The sequence below is a fragment of the Bos taurus genome, chromosome X (assembly GCF_002263795.3).
Source record: "Bos taurus isolate L1 Dominette 01449 registration number 42190680 breed Hereford chromosome X, ARS-UCD2.0, whole genome shotgun sequence".
Lineage (NCBI taxonomy): Eukaryota > Metazoa > Chordata > Mammalia > Artiodactyla > Bovidae > Bos > Bos taurus.
The window spans coordinates 87,046,824-87,067,589 of NC_037357.1; the positions used below are offsets into that span (position 1 = coordinate 87,046,824).

The 20,766-nt window shown below is 49.1% G+C and overlaps 1 protein-coding gene across 6 annotated transcripts in view; it reads right to left on the reverse strand.

Moving 5' to 3' along the window:
- Positions 1–18,516, reverse strand: part of OTUD5 (OTU deubiquitinase 5) — a 28,016-nt gene extending 9,500 nt beyond the window's left edge. For 2 of the 6 annotated variants that reach the window (XM_024988166.2, XM_005228155.5), the window contains exons 1-3: positions 17,388–18,516; positions 17,146–17,219; positions 7,829–7,922 (exon numbers count right to left, since the gene is read on the reverse strand). In XM_024988166.2, coding sequence (XP_024843934.1) covers positions 7,829–7,922; positions 17,146–17,219; positions 17,388–17,739 — 520 coding nt within the window. In that variant the 5' untranslated portion in view covers positions 17,740–18,516. Of the gene's footprint in view, positions 1–7,828; positions 7,923–17,145 lie in introns of all 6 variants that reach the window. The other 4 variants (XM_005228153.5, XM_005228152.5, XM_010821911.4 and 1 more) reach the window with 3 other exon arrangements.
- Positions 18,517–20,766: the final 2,250 nt, after the last annotated feature.

Consider the following 20,766-nt stretch of genomic DNA (forward strand, 5'->3'; position numbering starts at 1 on the left):
TTTTAGTTCCTCTTCACTTTCTGCTATAAGGGTGGTGTCATCTGCATATCTGAGGTTATTGATATTTCTCCTGGCGATCTTGATTCCAGCTTGTGCTTCTTCCAGCCCAGTGTTTCTCATGATGTACTCTGCATATAAGTTAAATAAGCAGATTGACAACATACAGCCTTGATGTACTCCTTTTCCTATTTGGAACCAGTCTGTTGTTCCATGTCCAGTTCGAACTGTTGCTTCCTGACCTGCATACACAGGTTTCTCAAGAGGCAGGTCAGGTGGTCTGGTATTCCCATCTCTTTCAGAATATTCCAGTTTATTGTGATCCACACAGTCAAAGGCTTTGGCATAGTCAATAAAGCAGAAATAGATGTTTTTCTGGAACTCTCTTGCTTTTTCCATGATCCAGAGGATGTTGGCAATTTGATCTCTGGTTCCTCTGCCTTTTCTAAAACCAGCTTGAACATCGGGAAGTTCACAGTTCACGTGTTGCTGAAGCCTGGCTTGGAGAATTTTGAGCATTACTTTACTAGCATGTGAGATGAGTGCAACTGTGCGGTAGTTTGAGTATTCTTTGGCATTGCCTTTCTTTGGGATTGGAATGAAAACTGACCTTTTCCAGTCCTGTGGCCACTGCTGAGTTTTCCAAATGTGCTGGCATATTGAGTGCAGCACTTTCACAGCATCATCTTTCAGGATTTGAAATAGCTAAACTGGAATTCCATCACCTCCACTAGCTTTGTTCGTAGTAATGCTTTCTAAGGCCCACTTGACTTCACATTCCAGGATGTCTGGCTCTAGGTCAGTGATCACACCATCGTGATTATCTTGGTCGTGAAGATCATTTTTGTACAGTTCTTCTGTGTATTCTTGCCACCTCTTCTTAATACATACCATTTCTGTCCTTTATTGAGCCCATCTTTGCATGAAATGTTCCCTTGGTATCTCTAATTTTCTTGAAGAGATCTCTAGTCTTTCCCATTCTATTGTTTTCCTCTATTTCTTTGCATTGATCACTGAGGAAGGCTTTCTTATCTCTCCTTGCTATTCTTTGGAACTCTGCATTCACATGTTTATATCTTTCCTTTTCTCCTTTGCTTTTGGCCTCTCTTCTTTTCACAGCTATTTATAAGGCCTCCTCAGACAGCCATTTTGCTTTTTTGCATTTCTTTTCCATGGGGATGGTCTTGATCCCTGTCTCCTGTGCAATGTCACGAACCTCCGTCCATAGTACATTAGGCACTCCATCTATCAGATCTAGTCCCTTACATCTATTTCTCACTTCCACTGTATAATCTTAAGGGATTTGATTTAGGTCATACCTGAATGGTCTAGTGGTTTTCCCTACTTTCTTCAATTTAAGTCTGAATTTGGCAATAAGGTATTCATGATCTGAGCCACAGACAGCTCCGGGTCTTGTTTTTGCTAACTGTATAGAGCTTCTCCATCTTTGGCTGCAAAGAATATAATCAATCTGATTTTGGTGTTGACCATCTGGTGATGTCCATGTGCAGAGTCTTCTCTTTTGTTGTTGGAATAGGGTGTTTGCTATGACCAGTGTGTTGTCTTGGTACTAGTAAACAAAATGACTCAAATGTTCTGAGCTTCATATGCCTCAAGTGTAAAATGGGATCAAGCTGGGTAACTTCCTGGCAATCCTGTTGTGGAATTAATGAGATAACAGGTGTGAAGGGACTAGCCCTAGTCTTGGGACAGAGCAGTCACTCAGAGACCCTGTCCCGTAGTGGGGCCTGAATGTGGGGTACTATGAAGGTGACAGAAGTGAGTAAAATTCTGACCCTATCCGCAAGAAGTATGTGGTCTATAAGAGAGATAAGACACATATGCACCTAACTTAATTTAGGTCCAGGCATCACAGGGCTTTGGTCACAATAAGAACTAGGCTCCCCCTGCCTCAGCTGAGGATGTTCACACATGCTGTTTCCTCCTTTCAGGATGTTCTTTCCATCCTGTTTGGCTGCCTACTTGTCAAACACCCATGCACTCTTAAAACAGTTTCCCACTCCTCTAAGGCACCCCATCACCAGATTTATCAAAGATGCATACAGACTTCGCCTGATCACATTGGGCTCCCACTGAGGGCAAAGGGAAGTTCATATACAAGTCCACCCCCAGGCTCAGAGCCTGGTGCGGTACAAGAAATGCAAGTTTGCTGAGCACATTGGGGAGGATAGGGGAGTCAGGGAGCCTTCTCCGTGAGAAATTAAAATGGGCTTGAAGATGAGGCATGCTTGATGTCCACTGGCTAAGACGAAGAGGGACTGTCACTTTGTCTCCTCAGAACACCGTTGCTCTGATGGGATCTCCCTGTGACACGGGCAGGGGCAGGTCCCGCAGCAAACACCGCAGAGTTCTTCCATGACACAGTCTACCTCTGCAAAGAGTCGCCAAAAGAGCGCCTTTGCTGCCCTCCCCCCTCCCCCCTCCATGAAGGGTTCTGTGAGATAAAGAGAAAAAGGCAGCTCTGAAATAGAAAACAGGGCCCATGCCTGTCTCATGTCCTCCTGGAAGTGCAGAGACCAGAGGGTGATGGGGAGTGGGGGTTGTGAGGTGGGAAGGGGTAGCCCCTTTACCGATGTAAACAAGGATGTGGGTTCTGCGGCCACACTCTCCCTCATCCCCCTCCCCCTCTGCAGCACTTCCAGCAAGTCACATGCCCTGTGCACAGGCTGGGGGCCCCCTGCCACTGCCTTTCTTAGAAGCCAGGACCACAAACCCACTGTGGCTGCCGGAGCTGCTTGAGGAGCTATTTCCGTAGAATAAACCTGGGGTACTGAAGAGAGGCAGTGCTGTTGGCAGCTGCAGTAAACAGGAACTGAGATGGGAGTGAAGGGGTTAAATAGGGGTTGGTCTGCCAGGCTCAGGAAGGTGGCTGAGATGTTCTCAGGCAAGCATCAACAGGCATTTCCAGTCCTGGGAGGTGGATCTATCCAGATGTAAGATGTAAGAAGTCAGGGGAAAGGGGAGACTATGGGACCAGAAAGGGAGTTGGGAGAGAACCTTCCCAAGAAGTTCCCATTTCCCTGCTATTGACTCCCTGCTTGACAAAAAGGCTCTCTGCCTCCTGTGTGGCACTGGACAAGGCCTTAACCTCTCTGGGCTGCAATGTCCTCATCTATAAAGTGGGGAAAATAACTCCTTTTCCTCTCATGGAACACTGTCAATACTAGAGGGGATGGTCTGCCAAATACCTAAGGCATACTAGATATTCAAGAGATGGGGTTCCGTTTGTCGTAAGGAGAACGATGACTTCTTCAGATAGCCAGTCACCCACAAGTCAGCTAGAATTTCACCAGAACCACTTAAGTCCTTCCTCATTTCTGTTGCACTTCATCAGCCAGAAGAAAGTCCCAAACTCAAAGTGTAGGTTCTCTCTCCTCATGCAGGCGTAACTGGTTCTCTACCTTTGCTGAATCCAAAGGTCCACTAGCCTACCTTGTGCCTGTAGTTCAAATCTTTAGCAACCAAATTAACATCAAATCAGTAACACAGGCCTCACAAAATAGGGTCCTTACGTGTGGGCAAGGGATGACCTTCTCAATTTACCTATAAAATACCACCTTCTCTCTTCAATTCTAAGATGCACCAATAGGTGGTACAGAACATGTATAATCACAGCTTTTGGGAGAGGGAAACCCATCTCACTGGTTGTAAGACATACCCTAGTTTAGGGATCATCAATGTGGAAGAAAATGCGCATCTCTGAACCAAAGAAAGAGAGCAACAATACCTTGCCAATGAAAGAGAGTAGAAGGACCTTCTCGATGACACAAAAACACCCAGTGCAGGACTAAGAACACAGGAAATTCTCACTGTGGAGATGCTTGTCTGAATTTGCCAGCCCCACCTCTGTCCTCCAGAAAGCCCTCCTCCCTCCCTAGAGATTGGCACATGGAACTAGGGACTGAGCTGGACTTCCCTATGGGGCTCAAGGTGGAGGAAAAGAGCCCAGTGGTCCTGCAGAGGTAGGGGAATTCAGAGCACTTGTTTTGATAGAAACTGAAACTCCTCCTCTTGCTGACACTGCACTTGTGGGCAATCTGCACCTGCTCTCCCCTCCCAGAGTCCAGTTGGAAGGGGGTCCCCCACTCCCTCACCTCTGTCCCCAGCTCAAAGAGGGCTCAGAAATCTTCAGTACATTACTACAATTGGTTCCGCTAAGGCCTTTTCACATCCCAGGTCATTCCATTCTTACCCTAAAAAACCCTACTTTACACAGGAGGGATACTAAGGTACAGAAATGTGGCACAGCTGGCCCAAGGCCACACATTGGGGAGGTTGAAGGAGAGGCCAGGCTTTCAAGGAATAACTGGTAACTTTGAGCACTGATGCCGCAGGAGACATTACCACCACCAATCTGGCTGTCAACTTAGCCACCTGACTCCCTAGGTCAGGCTTGTCTGCCTCAGTTTCCCCACCAACACAAGCAGGAATCAGCTGGAACCTAGGAAAGGCCTGCAAGTGGTCAGAGATTATAGATATATTAGGACCTGTACCCCTCACTAAGGCCACAGAGGTCAGCATGAACATTCCCTCCCCACACCCTATGTATGTCCTTTCTCTGAGTGTACAGAGACACCAGCACAGAAATGCACATGTGCATGCACACAGTCAGTAAAAGATGTTCCTTAAAGCCAAATACCCACACAACAATCACAACTACAGAGAACTGTCACATTCAAAAAGTAGATGCCCTTGCCACCCTCAGTTGGGGAGCCAGCAAAACTCAGCCCTCTCAATAGCCTGGTCTCTCAGATGCCTGCTCCTCTACTCAAGAATTCCCACCGCAAAGATGGAAAAACTGAAGGAGGCAGGGCAGAGAGGTCAACAGAAGCCGGTGTACATGGTGGTCAATGGCTTCTTCTCCTTCTGGCCTGCTTCAGCCTCAAACACAAATGTCTGATACTGGCTGTGTGACCTAGATAATAAGGCCCTGACCTTCTCTTGAGGCCTGTTTCCCATTTATAAAATGACAAATTGATCTAAGATCCATTCCTCCAATGCTGATAGTCCATGTTCCAAGACCAAAAGGCCTTGAGCAGTGGACCTTGTTAATGTTTCTGGGCCCCATCACCGAAATATGCACAGCCCCAGCTGCATCCCCACAACTCATGCAGACACCCACACACAAGGCCACCACTCTGCCCACAGAGGCCAAGGCCAGGGCCAGAGGTTTTTGCTGAGTCAAAGCTGTACGCAGAGAGGGAGTGAAGAGAGATGCAGACTCACGTTTCCAGGAGAAGGTTATCTGAGCACAGCAGGGGCAGGGTGGACCACAGGATCCCTCTGGGACCCAAGCTCCCACTTTCACTCCACCCCAGCCTATGCTGATGCCCACGAGTCTCCAATAGGTGGTAGGCGAAAGAACTGTCCACAGGCATGAGATACTGGTTCACACTGGGGACACCCAGATCTCAGAGGCAAAACAGAGGGCAAAACCCACCTGCCTCAGGACTTCTAAGAGTAGAGGGCCACAGGCTCCTTGCTGTAAGAAGCAAGGCCCTAGAGATCACGGAATACAGCCACAGTCACCCAGCCAGTTGACTCCTAAGAAGGTAGGGCTTTCCTAGGGTCATAGAAAGAATGTGTCCTTTGGACACATCTGGGTTCTCATGCCAGTTCTGCCACTACTTACCCTGGGCATGTCACTTCCCCTTCCTGGCCTCAATGGGAGGCTCTTCTCACCTGGTCTCATGGGATAAGGACCCCAATTTTGCAGGTGAACCTGAAGTACCACGTGGAATGCCGAGCAATCAGTCAAGGTCAAGGAACAAGAGTGGTCTCTTTGTCTCTCCTCGTTTCAACTCCAACCCTCAGTTATGTGGTCCTTCTACTATTCAATGTGTGACAGGAAGTTAGAAATTGTCACCCTTCTCACCAGAGCCTAGAACAACTACCACCTGTCCCTGTCCCAGAGAGGCTGGAAGCAGAGGGGTAGCACAAAGCGTGAGGATAAAGTCCCCTTTGGGGTTACATGTCCTGTGCAGTCTGCCCCAGGGAAACCTCCACATGAGGCCTAGAGACCCAGGGGTCATGTACTTCTCAGGGAGAGGCCATGGGGCTTCTGAGGTTTTACAAAGAAAAGCCAAGTGCAGCCCAGTCAGAGGAAATGTGTAGCCATAGTGCTGATAGGGAAAGGCCTTCAACCTGTCATGGTCAGCTCTTCCTGTAAGCTTAGGCCCCTTACTGGAAGGTCTCAATGAGGGGGAAGGGTCAGAAGGTGTTTGGGAAGAACAGCCAGATGAACACACACTTAAATTTTGTTTCTTACATGGGTTACTGCCAAGCCTGGTCTTAACTAGGCCCAAGGCCCACCTCAAATAACACCCAAGACACAGATGCCCAGCTGCATTCTCTGACCCTCACTCCACCAGCAGCCTTGCTTACCCCACATTCAGACGAAGGTCTCGGCACAGGCCTAACACCTAACGGGTCCCCATCTATTCTTTCTTCGCATTCCTTTGGTCCAAGATGCCCCCAAACCTATCTCTTTCTCTAGGAAACATCCCTGGGAGAACATGGACTTGAGCCACAGGGATAAGGGAGTTGGCATTTTCCCAGCCCATCAAAGTCCACTGCCTGAACCATTTCTGCTTGGTAGAATAGGGAGACAACAACTCACCCCACCTAACTTTCTATCACCCACTCAAACATTTGTGATTCTGAGGCACCACTAAGAACTGCAGAATCAACACCATTTCAAATATGGGAAAACGGAAGTTATGAGTCAGGGGGAGAACTGGAATAAAGGGCTTCTGACTCTCAGGTCAAGGCTCTTATCAGAGGGGATGTTTCCTTGGGAGACATCAGAGCTCCAAAGGGAGTGAATCACACTCCCAGTTTCCCTTGGACACTAGCATAGAACTTCACAATTGCTTGTTGAATCACCGGAGCCAGAGGAGCTTCAAAGATCTAGCTCAGATTGGACAGCAGATGGTATTAAAGAATTATTAATTTTGTTATGTATGTAATGGTATTTTTGTTATGTTAAAAAAGAGTCCTTATTTGTCAGAGAAACATACAGAAATATTTACAAATGAGATGATCCATGTTGGGATTCTGTTTTAAAAATATTCTTGTTTCAGGGGAGTGAAAGAGTGGGTGGGGTAGTGATGAAACAAAGTTGGCAATATGTTAACAATTATTTTGAAGATGAGTGACGGGTACATAAAGGGTTCACTATTCTACTTTTGTGTAAGTTTAAAAAAAAGTTCTGTGACCCCAAGGTGACAGCTGTGTGATGCAGTTAAGAGCACAGGCCTCACACTAACCTAACCCAGGCTCTGCCTCCTGACTGCACTACGTACTCTCTGACCCTAGGTAAGTCACTCTATTTCTGAGCTGCTTTTCTCATCTGACAACTGGAAGCAATGGTCCTTCACTTACCTAGCTTGGAGGAGAATTAAAAGTTTTCCTCCAGCACCTGACAGAGCCGTTTGTCCCTGCTGCTGCTGCTAAGTCGCTTCAGTCGTGTCCGACTCTGTGCGACCCCATAGACAGCAGCCCACCAGGCTCCTCTGTCCCTGGGATTCTCCAGGCAAGAATACTGGAGTGGGTTGCCATTTCCTTCTCCAATCTGTCCCTAAGTAATGTTATTTTCTCCATCTCTATTACTACCGTTACTATTACTTTCACACCACCACACTGCCTCATGACCAAAGGCTAGAGACCAACTACTAACTTAGGCTGAGGCCAGGAGTCCCTAAAAGACCAGCTAACTCTGCGCCCAACCCTGTCACACAAGTCACTCCTGACAACTGCAGCATAGTTCAGGGGCAGCCCTAGGCCCTTGAAGGCTAAGGCAAAGACTCACCTACAGCCCGGAAGAGACAGGCACCATCCTCCTTCATCTGCTTGATGATGAAGCCCTTCTTGTCTCGCAAGGCCTTTTCAAACCAGTGCTCCTGCTGGAGGGAAGAGGTAGGGATCATCAACAGGAAAGACCCATACCCTCACCCCCAAGGCCCTGTCCTTGAGCTCTTAAGGGACCCAGATGATTGGCTGAGAGGACAACAGACAAGGTCCAGTTCTCCGCCCTGCTAGACCACTCCATGCATGTGGAGCAGGAGGCCCTTCTAGCGAATCAGTCTCTGTGTAAGCAGAAGGCTTGCTCCCAGAGGGGCCTCAGGTGCCCTGAGAGCAGAAGCCTCATCTATATTCTAACCGCTGCTAACCATCTTGGGAATCCCATGTTGGGCCTATCCCCTAGGCAGCCAGAGGCCCAGAACCAGCAAGTGCCTAGGGGGAGAACCTGACTTGACCTAGAGGAGATTCACCTGGGGACCCTCTAGTCACTTAGGGTAGGGGAGATATTGAGGAGGGAATAGACTGGCAAGAGCCTAGATCCAGAGCCCCACATACAGCCAGAGAATTCCAAGATATACTGTATAAAGCAAAATACATGCAAAGTACAATCTCACTTGTGACATTTAACATATATATATATATATATATATATATATATGTATACAAACACACATGCACACAAAGTTGGGAACACTTAACGCAACAAAATATTATCCCTAAGTGTTGGTATTACAGGTGATTCTACTTTACCATCTCATTTATAAGAGGTATACAATATGTTATCCAAAATTCGAAAAGCTTTAAAAACCAAGTCTTTATCTAACTCACTTAGCATCACAATCTGACCTGAGCTGACAAGAACCCATCTATTCCACTTAAAAGCGAATATTCAAACATTTCCTTGCAGAAACATCCAAGTGTTTGACTTTGAGGTGCTGCTATAGACCTCATGGAAAGTGTTACATAATACACAGTTTATATCCAAGTGACTTTCTTAAAATTCTGAAATATTTCTAAATTCCAAAGTACAGCTGGCCCTAAAGGCATGGGTTAAGTGAACCTGTACAAATGTGTATTTGCAAACGTTTTAATGCATAGATGGAACATATAGAATGTTTAGGGCAGTGAAACTATGCTACATACTGTAATGGTGGTTACATGTCATTCTACAATTATCCAAACCCATAGAAAATGTACAACACTAAGAGCAAACTCTAAGGCAAACTATGGACTTCGGGTGATTATGACGTGTCTATGTAGGTCCAATGACTGTAACAAATGTACCACTTAGTGGGGGACACTGATACTGGAGGAAGTTCTGCATGTGTGGGGTCAGGAGGTATATGGGAACTCCCTGTACCTTCTGCTCAGTTTTGCTATGAACCTATAATTGCTCAAAAAAAAATAAAGTCTATTAAAAAAATGTCCACGTGTCACTTAAAACATTTTCCATCTCAACACTAAACAAACCAGAAGCAGCAGACCTTTCTTAGCCTCCTCACGCCATCTGCTGGTCACCAGAAGAAGTCAGCCTGAGCCCGCATCAGGCCCAGGGGCCAGAAATCTCAAGGCTGCTCCTTGGGCACACCACCCAGCCCAGGGATTTACAGGATTTGGGCTACTTATCAGACAGAGGGGATCACCTCTCCGCAGGCCATTTTTAACTATCTCAGATGAGAGCAATTCCTGGCAAAGTAGGAAGAATAAGGTCTAGAGGATAAAACCTCTGGGTCCAAGCTCAGCTCTGTCACTCATTTGCTGCATGAGTTTAGGTAATCTACCTGAACTCTCCAAACCTCAGTTTCCTATCAAATGGGGGATATCTGAGCTGCCTGACAGAGCTGTCAAGAGGCTTAGAGAAGTTTCAGGAACTGAAAAAGCTTTCTAAACAACATACCATGCACTGGTGAGGTGGTCACCAGAAAGAGAAGGGACAAGACCAGCACACACACAGGTGACGTACAACTGAGAGGCCCTCAGAAAGTCCTAGGTGAGTGGCTAGACAGGAAATGAAGCACAGGGGACAAGAGAATACCCTACAGCGCCACCATCAGGGCCCACACCCCAGGAAGGTGTGGCTGGCTTTCCAGAGATGACAAAGGCACCTGGAAGCTCTTAATGGGCTTCCACAGGCAGCACAAACTCTTGTTTATGTGTAACATGCCAGCAATCCAGGTGTCCCTCCTTCCCCAGAGGCTGTCACACTGGACTAGCCTGCTCCAGCCAGTTCCCCTATCCCTGCCCTGCAGGTCAGCCATCTTCCAGTACCATGGCACCTGCAGAGAAGCTGCAACTATGACTACAATCCCAGACTGGACAGGAGACGTTCTAAAGCAGCAGCACACATAACAACCTCTTGATTTCAGGTATGGGGGGGGGGAAGATCGACAGGGGAAAAGGGGGTCAAAGAGCATGAGAGGTGCTCCTACCTATTCATCCAACAAACGTTTACCAGGCAGCTACTAAGTCAGACCCTGGGCTGGCAATGAGGACAGAAAAATGAATCAGATTTGGTCTCAACTGTGTTAAATTCATAAACTGCTAGGGGGTGGGGAAATAGGCAATGTCCACACACAGGTGTGAGCAGGGCTTTAAAAGAGGTGAACACAGGGTCGCTGTGAAACAGAGCAAGGGACCTGCGTCAGTCATTAAAGCTGGCATCTGAGAGGAGGTGCCACCTGAGTAAAGAAGTAAAATACCAAGACCTCCAGAAATGCTTAGTAATCACTTCTGTCATTCCAGGGATGCCAGAGACCCAACAATGAGTCCAGTAGAGCTAAAGTCCTGGAGACGACTAGGCAAGTAAGCAGGGCAGAGCCAGGAAAAAAAGACGAATTTCTATTAGCCAAATGCCTACCATGCCAGGCGCCAGATGCAAAAGGTAATCTCATTTAACTGTCCTTACCACAGCTCAGGTGGCAGGAAGCATTATCTTCATTTTATAAAGGCAGAAAGGAACTGGGATTCGGGCATCAGCAAAGCCTAGTGCAGAGGCACCAAGAGAAGGAAGCTTCATGAATCACAGCATAGAAACACAACTGGCAACCCATTTGTGAAAATCTTGATTTGTCCTTAAAAGTGGAGAAGGCCTGCGTGTTCCCCTTGCACAAGCAAGGCTTTGGTCCTGGGGCAGCCAGACTGGCATCTGGGCCTGGATATGGAGGCCAGACAACTAGTCATCCACTGCCTTTGGCACCAGCAGCCTTTGGAGCAGGCTCTGGCTGAAACCCCTTCTCTCCCACTGTGGGGAGAAAACAGGGAGGTCATGGTCCTGGGCTTCCAAGAGAGCTTAGAGTCCCAAGAGCTCAGAACAGTCTTTTCCTTTCTCCAGCTAGATAGGAGCCTCCAAAGAAGGTGCCAACTTGGATGCTGTTTAGGAAAACGGCCCAGGAAGGAAGGGTTGGTGGGAGTAAGAGGTGGGAGCAGGCCCAGCCATAAGCCACATCAATGCCCTGGCCTAAGAAAGTCAAGTCCAGACCCTGGGATTTCACTGGTGGTCCAGTGGTTAAAACTCCACAGGGAGCATGGGTTCAATCTCTTGTCAGGGAACTAAGCTCCTTCATGAGGCATGGCATGGCCAAAATAATAATAAATTGAAATTAAGAAGTCCAGACCCTGAATCTTGCAAGCCCACTGCTGAACCTGAGGGCGACTCCCTCCACATCTCTGAGCCTCCAAAACAGGGCTGGGTAAAGCTCTCTGACACAATGGCATCTGAGGTACAAAACTGCAACCTGCTACTTCAAAGGTTCAAGAGAAGTTGAAGCAGCCGGGGAGACCCAACTGACTTAGGTTCCAATCCAACAATTATTAGTCAGTGATTAACTGCTCTGAGCCATAGTTTTCCAATCTGTAAAATGGGCTAATAACCCTCCCAATAACAGGGATACTGGGCAGACTCAAATATTACAAGACTGTTCAGTATGAGAGCACTTAATGAGTTCCCTTCCTCTCCCTGAAGGGAAACAAGAACATCCCTGAATAATGACCACCCAAAAATATCAGGCCCTAATCCCTGGAACCTGTAAATATTACAAGGAAAAAGGGTCTTTGCAAATGTGGTTAAGGATCTTGCGATGGGAGATTATCTTGGAGTAGGGTAGGACCTAAATGCAATGCAATTTCAAGTGTCCTTAGGACAGCAAAGGAGGATCTGACAGACAGGAGAGACCACCCATACACAGAAAAGCCAGGCAGAGGTCAGAGTGATGCAGTCAAAAACTAAGGAATGGTAGCAGCCACCAGAATATGGAAGAGGACTGCATTCTCCCCTAGAGACTCTGGAAGAAGTTTGGCCCTGCCAATGCCTTGATTTTGACCCAGTGGAACCGATTTTGAAATTCTGGCCTCCAGAACAAAGAAAGAATGTATTTCTGCTATTTTAAACTGCCAAGTTTGTGGTGATTTGTCACAGCAGCCACAGGACACAAAGGTAACACCCTTGTAGCACTCCCTAGTGTGAACCGTGAGGCAACATGGCATGGCTCCCACCCCACAGGATCCACCTCAGCTGAATCCCACGCCCAGGGAAAGGGTTAGAATCAAAGCTGAAAGGGCCTGGAAACCCCCCTCCCAGCCTGGGAAGCTGCTGACCCTGTCTATTGATGAATGAGTTGCCAATGAAACAAGGAGGCGGCAGGGGGAGATGGCAGCAGCAGTGGTAGCTCATGGACAGACCGATGTGTAGGAAGAGCCCACAGCCAAGAGGTTTTTAGTATTCTGGACTACACAGCTCTGTCCCAGCAAGTCTGGTGCCAAGACCACCCCTCTCTTCCCCAAAACACCCAGAACACTGGCTCTGCTCCACCGGCTAAACATATGCAACCCATCCAGTGAGAAATACAGATGACACACTGCTCTTTACGGACTAACAGAAGCTCTCCAGGGCAGAGCAATCAGAAAAGAGCAAGGCCCCAAACCTACTACTAGGCCACTGAAGGAGGGAGGGAATAATTAAAAAACAAAGATGCAGGGGACTTTCCTGGTGGTCCAGTGGCTAAGACTGCCTCCCAATATAGGGGGCCCACGTTCAATCCCTGGCAAGGGAACCAGATCCCACATAACACAAGTAAGACCGGGTGCAGTCAAAAAATAAAAATAAATATTTTTTTAAAAAATGAAGATGCTATTATTCTCTGACAAAAATAAATGAAGTCCTGATGCATGCTACATGGATGAACCTTGAAAACTTTATGGTAAGTGAAAGAAATGAAGTCACAAAGGACTGCATGTGTATGATTCCATTTATATGCAATGTACAGAAAAAAACAATCAATCAAGACAGAAGTAAATGAGTGGTTGCCAGAGGCTGAGAAGGGATGAAGGGATAGGGGATGATGATGATGCAGGGTTTCTTCCTGAGATGAAGAAAATGTTCTAAAAGGGACTGATTGTGATGACAGATGCAAAACTGTGAATACACTAAAAGTCACTGAATTGTACACTTTAAACTGGTGAATTGTGTGATGTGTGAATGATGTCTCAATAAAGCTGTTACACACACACACACACACACACACACACACACACACACACACACAAAGGCCTACAGCACTGGCTGGGCAGAGGGAAGCTGGTAACTGCTTAAAACTTCATAGCATACCCCCAAAAGCCAAGGAGCCCCACTCAAAACTTTCACAATGGATGAGGGAAGTAGGGAGCAGGGAATTAAAGAGATTACAACGAGTACAACCTCTTTCCTCATCACTACCCATTTTTAAGGATGGAGAAACTGAGACCCAGAAAAAGTAACTGCAGAAGATACAGGACTCAAACCCAGACCCTCAGGCCAAGTCCAACCACTTGCTGCTATACCACTCTGCCTCCTGATCAGAGGAATCAGCAGGTTCATAGGTGCCAAATGAAGTTGTTGCAAAGGCTCCTAGGAAGAACCCAGATGATCCTGGGGAAACTGCAGAAGAAAAATCAGCCAAGGTCCAAGGTGGGCCAGGTCAGATAACCAGTCAATAACCCTGGGCATGGATGTACTTTTGGCAGCTAAGCAGGAGTCCTGGGATTTGAGGTCAGACCCGTCAGGTCCAAAGCCTAAACTTTTTCTACACACAATCCTACCTCCACACCATCCAACAGGCCTCTTAACAAACCCCAAGCTAGCTGGCCACAAAAGTCACTGTGAGGCCAACCCTGAGCCTCACACTTACCAGACTGTTTGTCCTGACCACAAAGCTTGGATGGCTGAGAGGGAACAGAGGAGCAGGGGAGGAATCCAGTTCTTCCTTGAAAGACACCTACCATACCCTGTCACCTCCAGGCCCAAAGGGCTTTGGTGTGAGCTCCCTGAAATCCCAAAGTTAAACAATGCCCCACCAGCTTTTACCTGACCAATGAGAAAACTGTGGCCCAGGGAGCATAGGCAGAACAATTCTGGTTCATCCAGAAAAGCCCCAGGAGAGCCAAAATGGGAAACCTGGCAGCTTGGCTACAGTGCCAGGTCCACCTTCTTCCACCATCTCAGCACACAGGCCCCCTTCTCAAAATGCTCTGTGGGGTCCTCAAGCTCAGGACCCTCTCAAGTCATTCTTTTCACAGGGGAGACTCTGGCAAGGCAGCCATACCTAGGAAAGGAAATCCCTGACACCACCTAGCACTGGGACCTCTGGGGTGTCAAAAGGGCTCCTAAAGGCAGTAGATACAGTAACAGCACCAGGTCAGACAGGAAATCTTGGTAGTCACAGGGACCAGAGTCACCATGTGGACTCCTTCTCAACAACTCTCCCCTTTCCCAAGGGTTTAAATGGCTCTCTAGGTCACAAATGGCCCCAGTGATGGTTCAGGACCAAGCCTAGGGCAGCAGGAAGAATCTCTATTTTCATCCCCTAGTTGAATTAGGTAAGGCAAGAAGCATCTTCTTTGCCCTTTTGTCCCAAGAAGTGAAGAGAACATGAAACCTCTCCTCTGTCACTGGGAAGGGAAGGTATCATGCAACCACACGGCTTTACTTCCATGTTCTTATGGGGACAATAGAAGGGAAGAACTCCTAGCCTAAGAGATGGCAAAGGGGATGTAAGGTGGTGTCTTTCTAGTCACCATGGTGGCACATGACTTTCTCTGTCCCTGAAATTCCTTATTTCTGTGGAAAATAAGGAAAAGGCAAGGCACACTTTATCACAACCAGAGAGAGAAGAAACAACTCCTGGTCCGGACCCTGGCAGATGATTCATCCTGCCAGAAGTAGTAATGGATGAAAAGGGAACAAGGATGGGGGCTCAAGACAAGGCCTTGGCCCTGTGAAGCATAGAAAGATTTACCTGAGCCAAGGCGGGGAGTGTGGGTGGAGAATCCCCTCAAGTGGGGATGTCCCAAACCCCTTCCCTCACTCTGGAAGAAAAAAGCTTGTTGAAAGCTATTCAGGAAACTCAGAATACTTCTCTGATCCAGAAAATTAGAGGCACAGCTGAATCCTCCTAGTTCTTGAGGATAGTTCTTTCTCAGTCCTCATGTCCCCAGTAGTACCTGACAACCTTCTCATAGAAAGTAAGGGGGACTTCCTAGCCTGAGCTAGCTCAGACAGGGAATTCTTACGATTGTGAAAAGCATCCAGGTCCTCTGTTCAATGAGGGGTGGCCTTAGGCTACACTGCGGTGACATCATATCCTTCTCCCAGATGAGAAAGGATTGTCTGGTTGGGGGGTTGGGGAGGGAGGGAGAGCCTCATACCCGAGGTGAGCTCAAGCCCCTCCCTAATGGAAAGAATCTTTTGTCCCAGAGGGCAAGCTCAGGCCCCTGGGAGGAGATTCAGACTCCTTACCTCAGAATCCCATCTTACCCATGTCCACAAGGGGAATGAGAGCCAGAATTCAGTTCAAAGTGGAAGGTGGGCTTAGGCAGGAAATTTTATGACCCTAAAAGGCCTCTTAAGACTAGGGTACACATATGCTGTTTTAAGTGAGGTGACAGTTCTTTCAGGGTAGGTTCAGTTATCAGGTCCTAAGGTGGGGGAGGTGTCTCATGAACCCGAGGCAAAGTCAAACTCATGATGGGAGATGCAGAACCCTATTCCAGAGGGACTCTACCCATGCCCCAAGGGAAAGGTCTCAGGGCTCAATTCTGGTCTGGGGAGACCTCCTGTTCCGAAGGAGTGCCTTAAGTTCCTTGAGGGGGAAGCGTGGACCTCATCTCTAGAGACATACTGGTCAGTGAGGTATGTATGCATCTCTTATCCTTGAGGGAAAGCTCAAGAATCCTTGGCACAGTGGGTCTCAGATGCCCAAAGAGAATACTCAGACCAGTCCCTGAGTAGAAAAGTCCCCTAGAGACCTCTGGGGGGGGGGCATCAATTTCCTGAAGAGGGCTTCAGACCTAAAAGCCCCAGTCTATAAGCAGGGGGAATCCTAGGCTCCAGTATACAAAGCAGTGAGTCTCATTTTCTTGAAGAAAGGTTCAGGCCTGGGGGAGGGGTGTCCAGCCCTTAAAAAAAGCTTAAGCTCCTAGAGAAAGATTCAGACTCTTGTCTCCAAGGAGGTCTCAGATCCCTTAGAGAAAGCACAGACCCCTGTCACTTAGAAAGGGATAAATCTCATGTACCCTAGTAGAGTTTCTGATCCCAGGGTGTTGGTTTTGATCCTAGTACCCAAGTGGAAAGAGATCATAGGAGGGGGGGGGGGAAGGAGGGGGGGGGAAGGAGGGAGGGGGGGAGAGAGAGAGAGAGAGAGAGAGAGAGTGTGTGTGTGTGTGTGTGTGTGTGTCAGGTCCTTGACTTCTAGAAAACAGAGTCTCAGACTCCACTGCTGCATAGTCCTGTGCTGTATCCCCCTGAGGAGGAGAAAGGGTTGTCCTATATAGTGTCTCAGACCCCTGAAAAGGATTTAGGTATCCTGGGGACACTCGTATCTCTGAGGTCACCACCTTATTTGTATTCCCAGGAGGAGGAATCTTAAGAATCTCATTCCAGGGGAAAAGAAATCTCAAGTCACCAAACACAAACCAAGATCCTTTGGAGAGTCAGGAGACTCCCCTCTCAGGAAGCATTCCATTCTGCCTGTCTCTCCTGGGGAGTGCCTACCTACTGGCCCTACACGATGAGGCCCCAGGGCCCACAATCAACTACGGGTCCTAGAAGAGACCACAGACTCCATCTTTAAATCCTCCATCTTATCTGGGGCCTCTAATCCCAAATCCCTGGGGTTGGGGGGGGCGGGGTGGGAGAGTGTATCGCAACCCCATCACCAGGGAAAAGAGTGCCAGACTCAAGAGAAAAGACATAGGCCCCTTGGAGCAGGCTCAAACAGCCTTCCTTGGGTCCCTAGCCAGTCTAGGGATCCCATCCACCACACTCACTCACCTCCCCCATCCCAATGCCCATACCTGCTCGACGGTGGCGGGGTCCATGGCCTCTATGCGCGCTGCAGCCGCTTCATATTCATCCTCACTGTTGTAACCTGCGCCGACCTCCTCACGCTCAGGACTGCCCCCGCCAACCGCACCAACCCCGGGGGCCTGACGCCGCCGCTTGCTGTGACCCGGCCCTGAGCAGCAGCCGCCCACACCCACGGCACCGCCCACGCCCACCACCACACCCGCCGCGCCCACGCCCGTCGCTGCTGTACCCAACGCATCACCAGGACCGCCGCCGGGACCTCCGGGGCCCCCGCAAGGAGGTGGAGAGGCCTGCTGTGGCCGAGGACCCGCCACGGCGCCGGGCGGCACGGCCAGCGCCCAGCGGTGAAGCGCACCCGGTGGCCCTGGGAGAGGGCCTTGAGGCGGTGGCGAAGCCCGAGGACGGGCCCCCACGACGCCCGAGTCACGGTCGCGGTCGCCGCCGCCCACACCCGTGCCGCCGCCGCCCACGCCTACACCCCCGCCGCGGCGAGGCGCCGGGGGCAGCGGTCCGGGCGGCGGCGGCTCGTTGGCGGGGTCGCCGTCGGGAGGCGGCGGCTTCTTTTTGGGGAGAATAGTCATGGCGGCACCGCCGAGTAGCCCCCAGCAAACCCGCCGCGGGGGACGCTGGGAGAGGACCCGGATTTTTTTTTGGGGGGGGGGGGGGTACAGTGGTGCGCGAAGGACGACGGGATCGCCGGGACCCGGATAAAGAGAGCGCGGCACCGGTTCTCGAACCGTCGGAAGAACGCGGGTCACGCAGCAGGAGAACTCGGATATGAAGTCCAAGATTAAGGCACCTCGGCGAGCTTGTCGTAGCCTCTCCAAGTCCAACAACTTTATTGCTACGCTCGTTCCGGCCTACGGCTTCAAAGGAAACAGAACCAAAACAAGCACCTCTTCGCCCCGCCCCCTCGCAGGTTCTTGAACTACCGGGTGGGGCCTGGAACGTTGCGCAGGCGCGCCGGGGCACAGCCCCGCCTCTTGTTCGGAAGTACGTGGGCAAAATCTTCGCTGCCGCCACAACAATTGCGAGCACCAACCAATCGAAGCGGTTGCGTGGGTGTTCGATGATGACCACGGGCCAATCAGAAGCAGACGTCGCCCTCCCCTGCCCTCCGTCTCAGATTTCAGCCAAAGTCGGCACCCTTGTTCCTTGCCTTTCCCTTCGCTGGTTCCGTCCGGCTCTTCTTCCCCCGAGGCTCTGACTCGCAGGCAGGGGCACTGCGACAGAATAGCGTGGCTTGCCCCACGCACAAGTTTAAAGTCGCCTCCCTTCCAGGCTTTTAAATTGGCCGAAGTCAGCCGGACTGACTGCAAAAATATCAACACTCCCAGGGCTTAGCTAGCCCCTGAAGCGTCAATTCCGGTTCCACCCACCTACAAATTCACATCCGGTGGAGAGGCGGGCGCCGCTTCACCCTGGCAACAGGCCGAGTTCCGCGGTGATTGGTTAAGAGATGCCACCACTCAAGTCGGACGGGCCAACCTTGGGACAGACATGCATCGTGGGGACAAGTGGGTGTTCGGGAAGCAGACACGCCCTTTCTGGCATCCGCGTACACTCGCCCTCGCGTTGACCTCCCCGCCTCTGTGGCTAGCGCGCAGGCGCGGCACATAATTTTTTTCTTTTTTTCCCCCTCCTCTGAAACTGTTTACCTGAATCGAGCAATGTTTATAAACCAGCTCGGTCACCAACCAGCGTCTAGCAGTAAAGTTGGTAAAATTCCTGCTACTGAACGGATGGAGAACTACAAGCTAATCCTAGCTGTGCCTCTTCTATCTGAGTGATCTCTGACAAGTCATTTAATACCCACCCTATCCTTAGTTTCTACTTCTCTGTAAATGGCAATGATAATCCCAATTTAAGGATCAAAGGTTAATCCTTGCAAAGGGTCTGGTGCTATGCCTGGCACATCACTAAATTAGTCTGTACTGTGATGCAATGGAAAGGACCCCAAGCTTTTGAGTCAGGAAGACCTCAGTTCCAGGCACACGTGGACCATTACCACTGTATGACCTTGAGGAAGCCAGTGTCTCAAATTTGAGGTTACCCATGTGTGAAACAGGAATGATAATGCCTGCCCAGACTACCTCGAATAGTTATGGGGGTGAGTTGAGCTCATGAACGAAGAAAGTGTTGTGAGGTGAGGGCTCCTTGCCGGTCTTAGGAGCCAAGCCATATAACAGGCCATCATATAACTCTTCTCAGTGCCACCTAACCTTCTCCCTTCAGATGCCAATCCTAGTTAAAGGTCTTCCCTAAAAGGTGTCAGTAATAAATAGACTATAATGGTATTTTCTGCTTATGAGACTAAATTGGAGAAGACTCACGTCTACTGAGCTGTTTGTGTTTAGGGCACTGTGCCAAATGCCTATGCAAATTATCACACTGAATCTTCTCATGACCATCTCACTTACCCATATATCCCACTCCCTACTCAATATTTGTCCAGCACTATACATCTGGAAGTGAACTTATGATAATAATTGTAGTCAACCTTCACCAAGTACTATGTGCCTGTCACTGTGTGCTCAACAGCTTTGATGTTCCTTTTGCCAATGAATGAATGGCACCCTCCTCTAGTCTTTGCCCAAGACAGAAACCTGGGAGTTAACCCTGTTTCCTCTTCCTCAAATCCCACATACCTGTCAACCCCAAGTTTTGCCAATCCTGTCTCTGCAATCTCTTGACTTTCTAACTCTTGCTGCCACCTACCTGGTCTAAACCACTATCATCTGCCAGCTGGACAACTGCAAAAAGCCTCATCACTGTTTTTCCTCTCTCCAAGACTGGTTCTCTGTAATCCACTCCCCACAGTCAGAATAATCCTTCTGAAAAACAAACCTCAGGATGACTTTCCTGTTTATAAGCCTTCAGGGGTCCCCATTATCCTTAGGATGAAGTCCACATCTGTATCATAGCTTCAAAGGCGTTTTGTTATCTGGCCTACATCCTCACCTTCATCACAGCCTCACACTCTCCTCACCAGCTGTGCTGAACCACTTCAGTTTCCCAAGGTCCTGAGCTGGTGCTCTAACCTCCAGGTCATTGAATATGCTGTTCCCTCTGCCTAAAACGTTCCACTCTTTGGTCTTTTGCCTGGCCAATTCCAATTCATTGTTCCGCCAGGTTAGATTCTCCTGCCATCCATTAATCTTGGTTCTACTACACTATGTTGTAATTGCTTAATTGCCTTCCACACTCATTCCTGTAGATCAGAGATGTCTACTTTGCCCATTTTTGTACACCTAGGGCTAGGACATGGAGAAGGCAATGGCACCCCACTCCAGTACTCTTGCCAGGAAAATCCCATGTACAGAGGAGGCTGGTAGGCTGCAGTCCATGGGGTCGTGAAGAGTTGGACACGACTGAGCGACTTCACTTTCACTTTTCACTTTTCACTTTCATGCATTGGAGAAGGAAATGGCAACCCACTCCAGTGTTCTTGCCTGGAGAATCCCAGGGACAGGGGAGCCTGGTGGGCTGCCATCCATTGGGTCGCACAGAGTCGGACACGACTGAAGCGACTTAGCAGCAGCAGCAGCAGCAGGGCTAGGACATGATATGCAGTTAATAAATATTTGGTGCATAAGTGAATGATTATC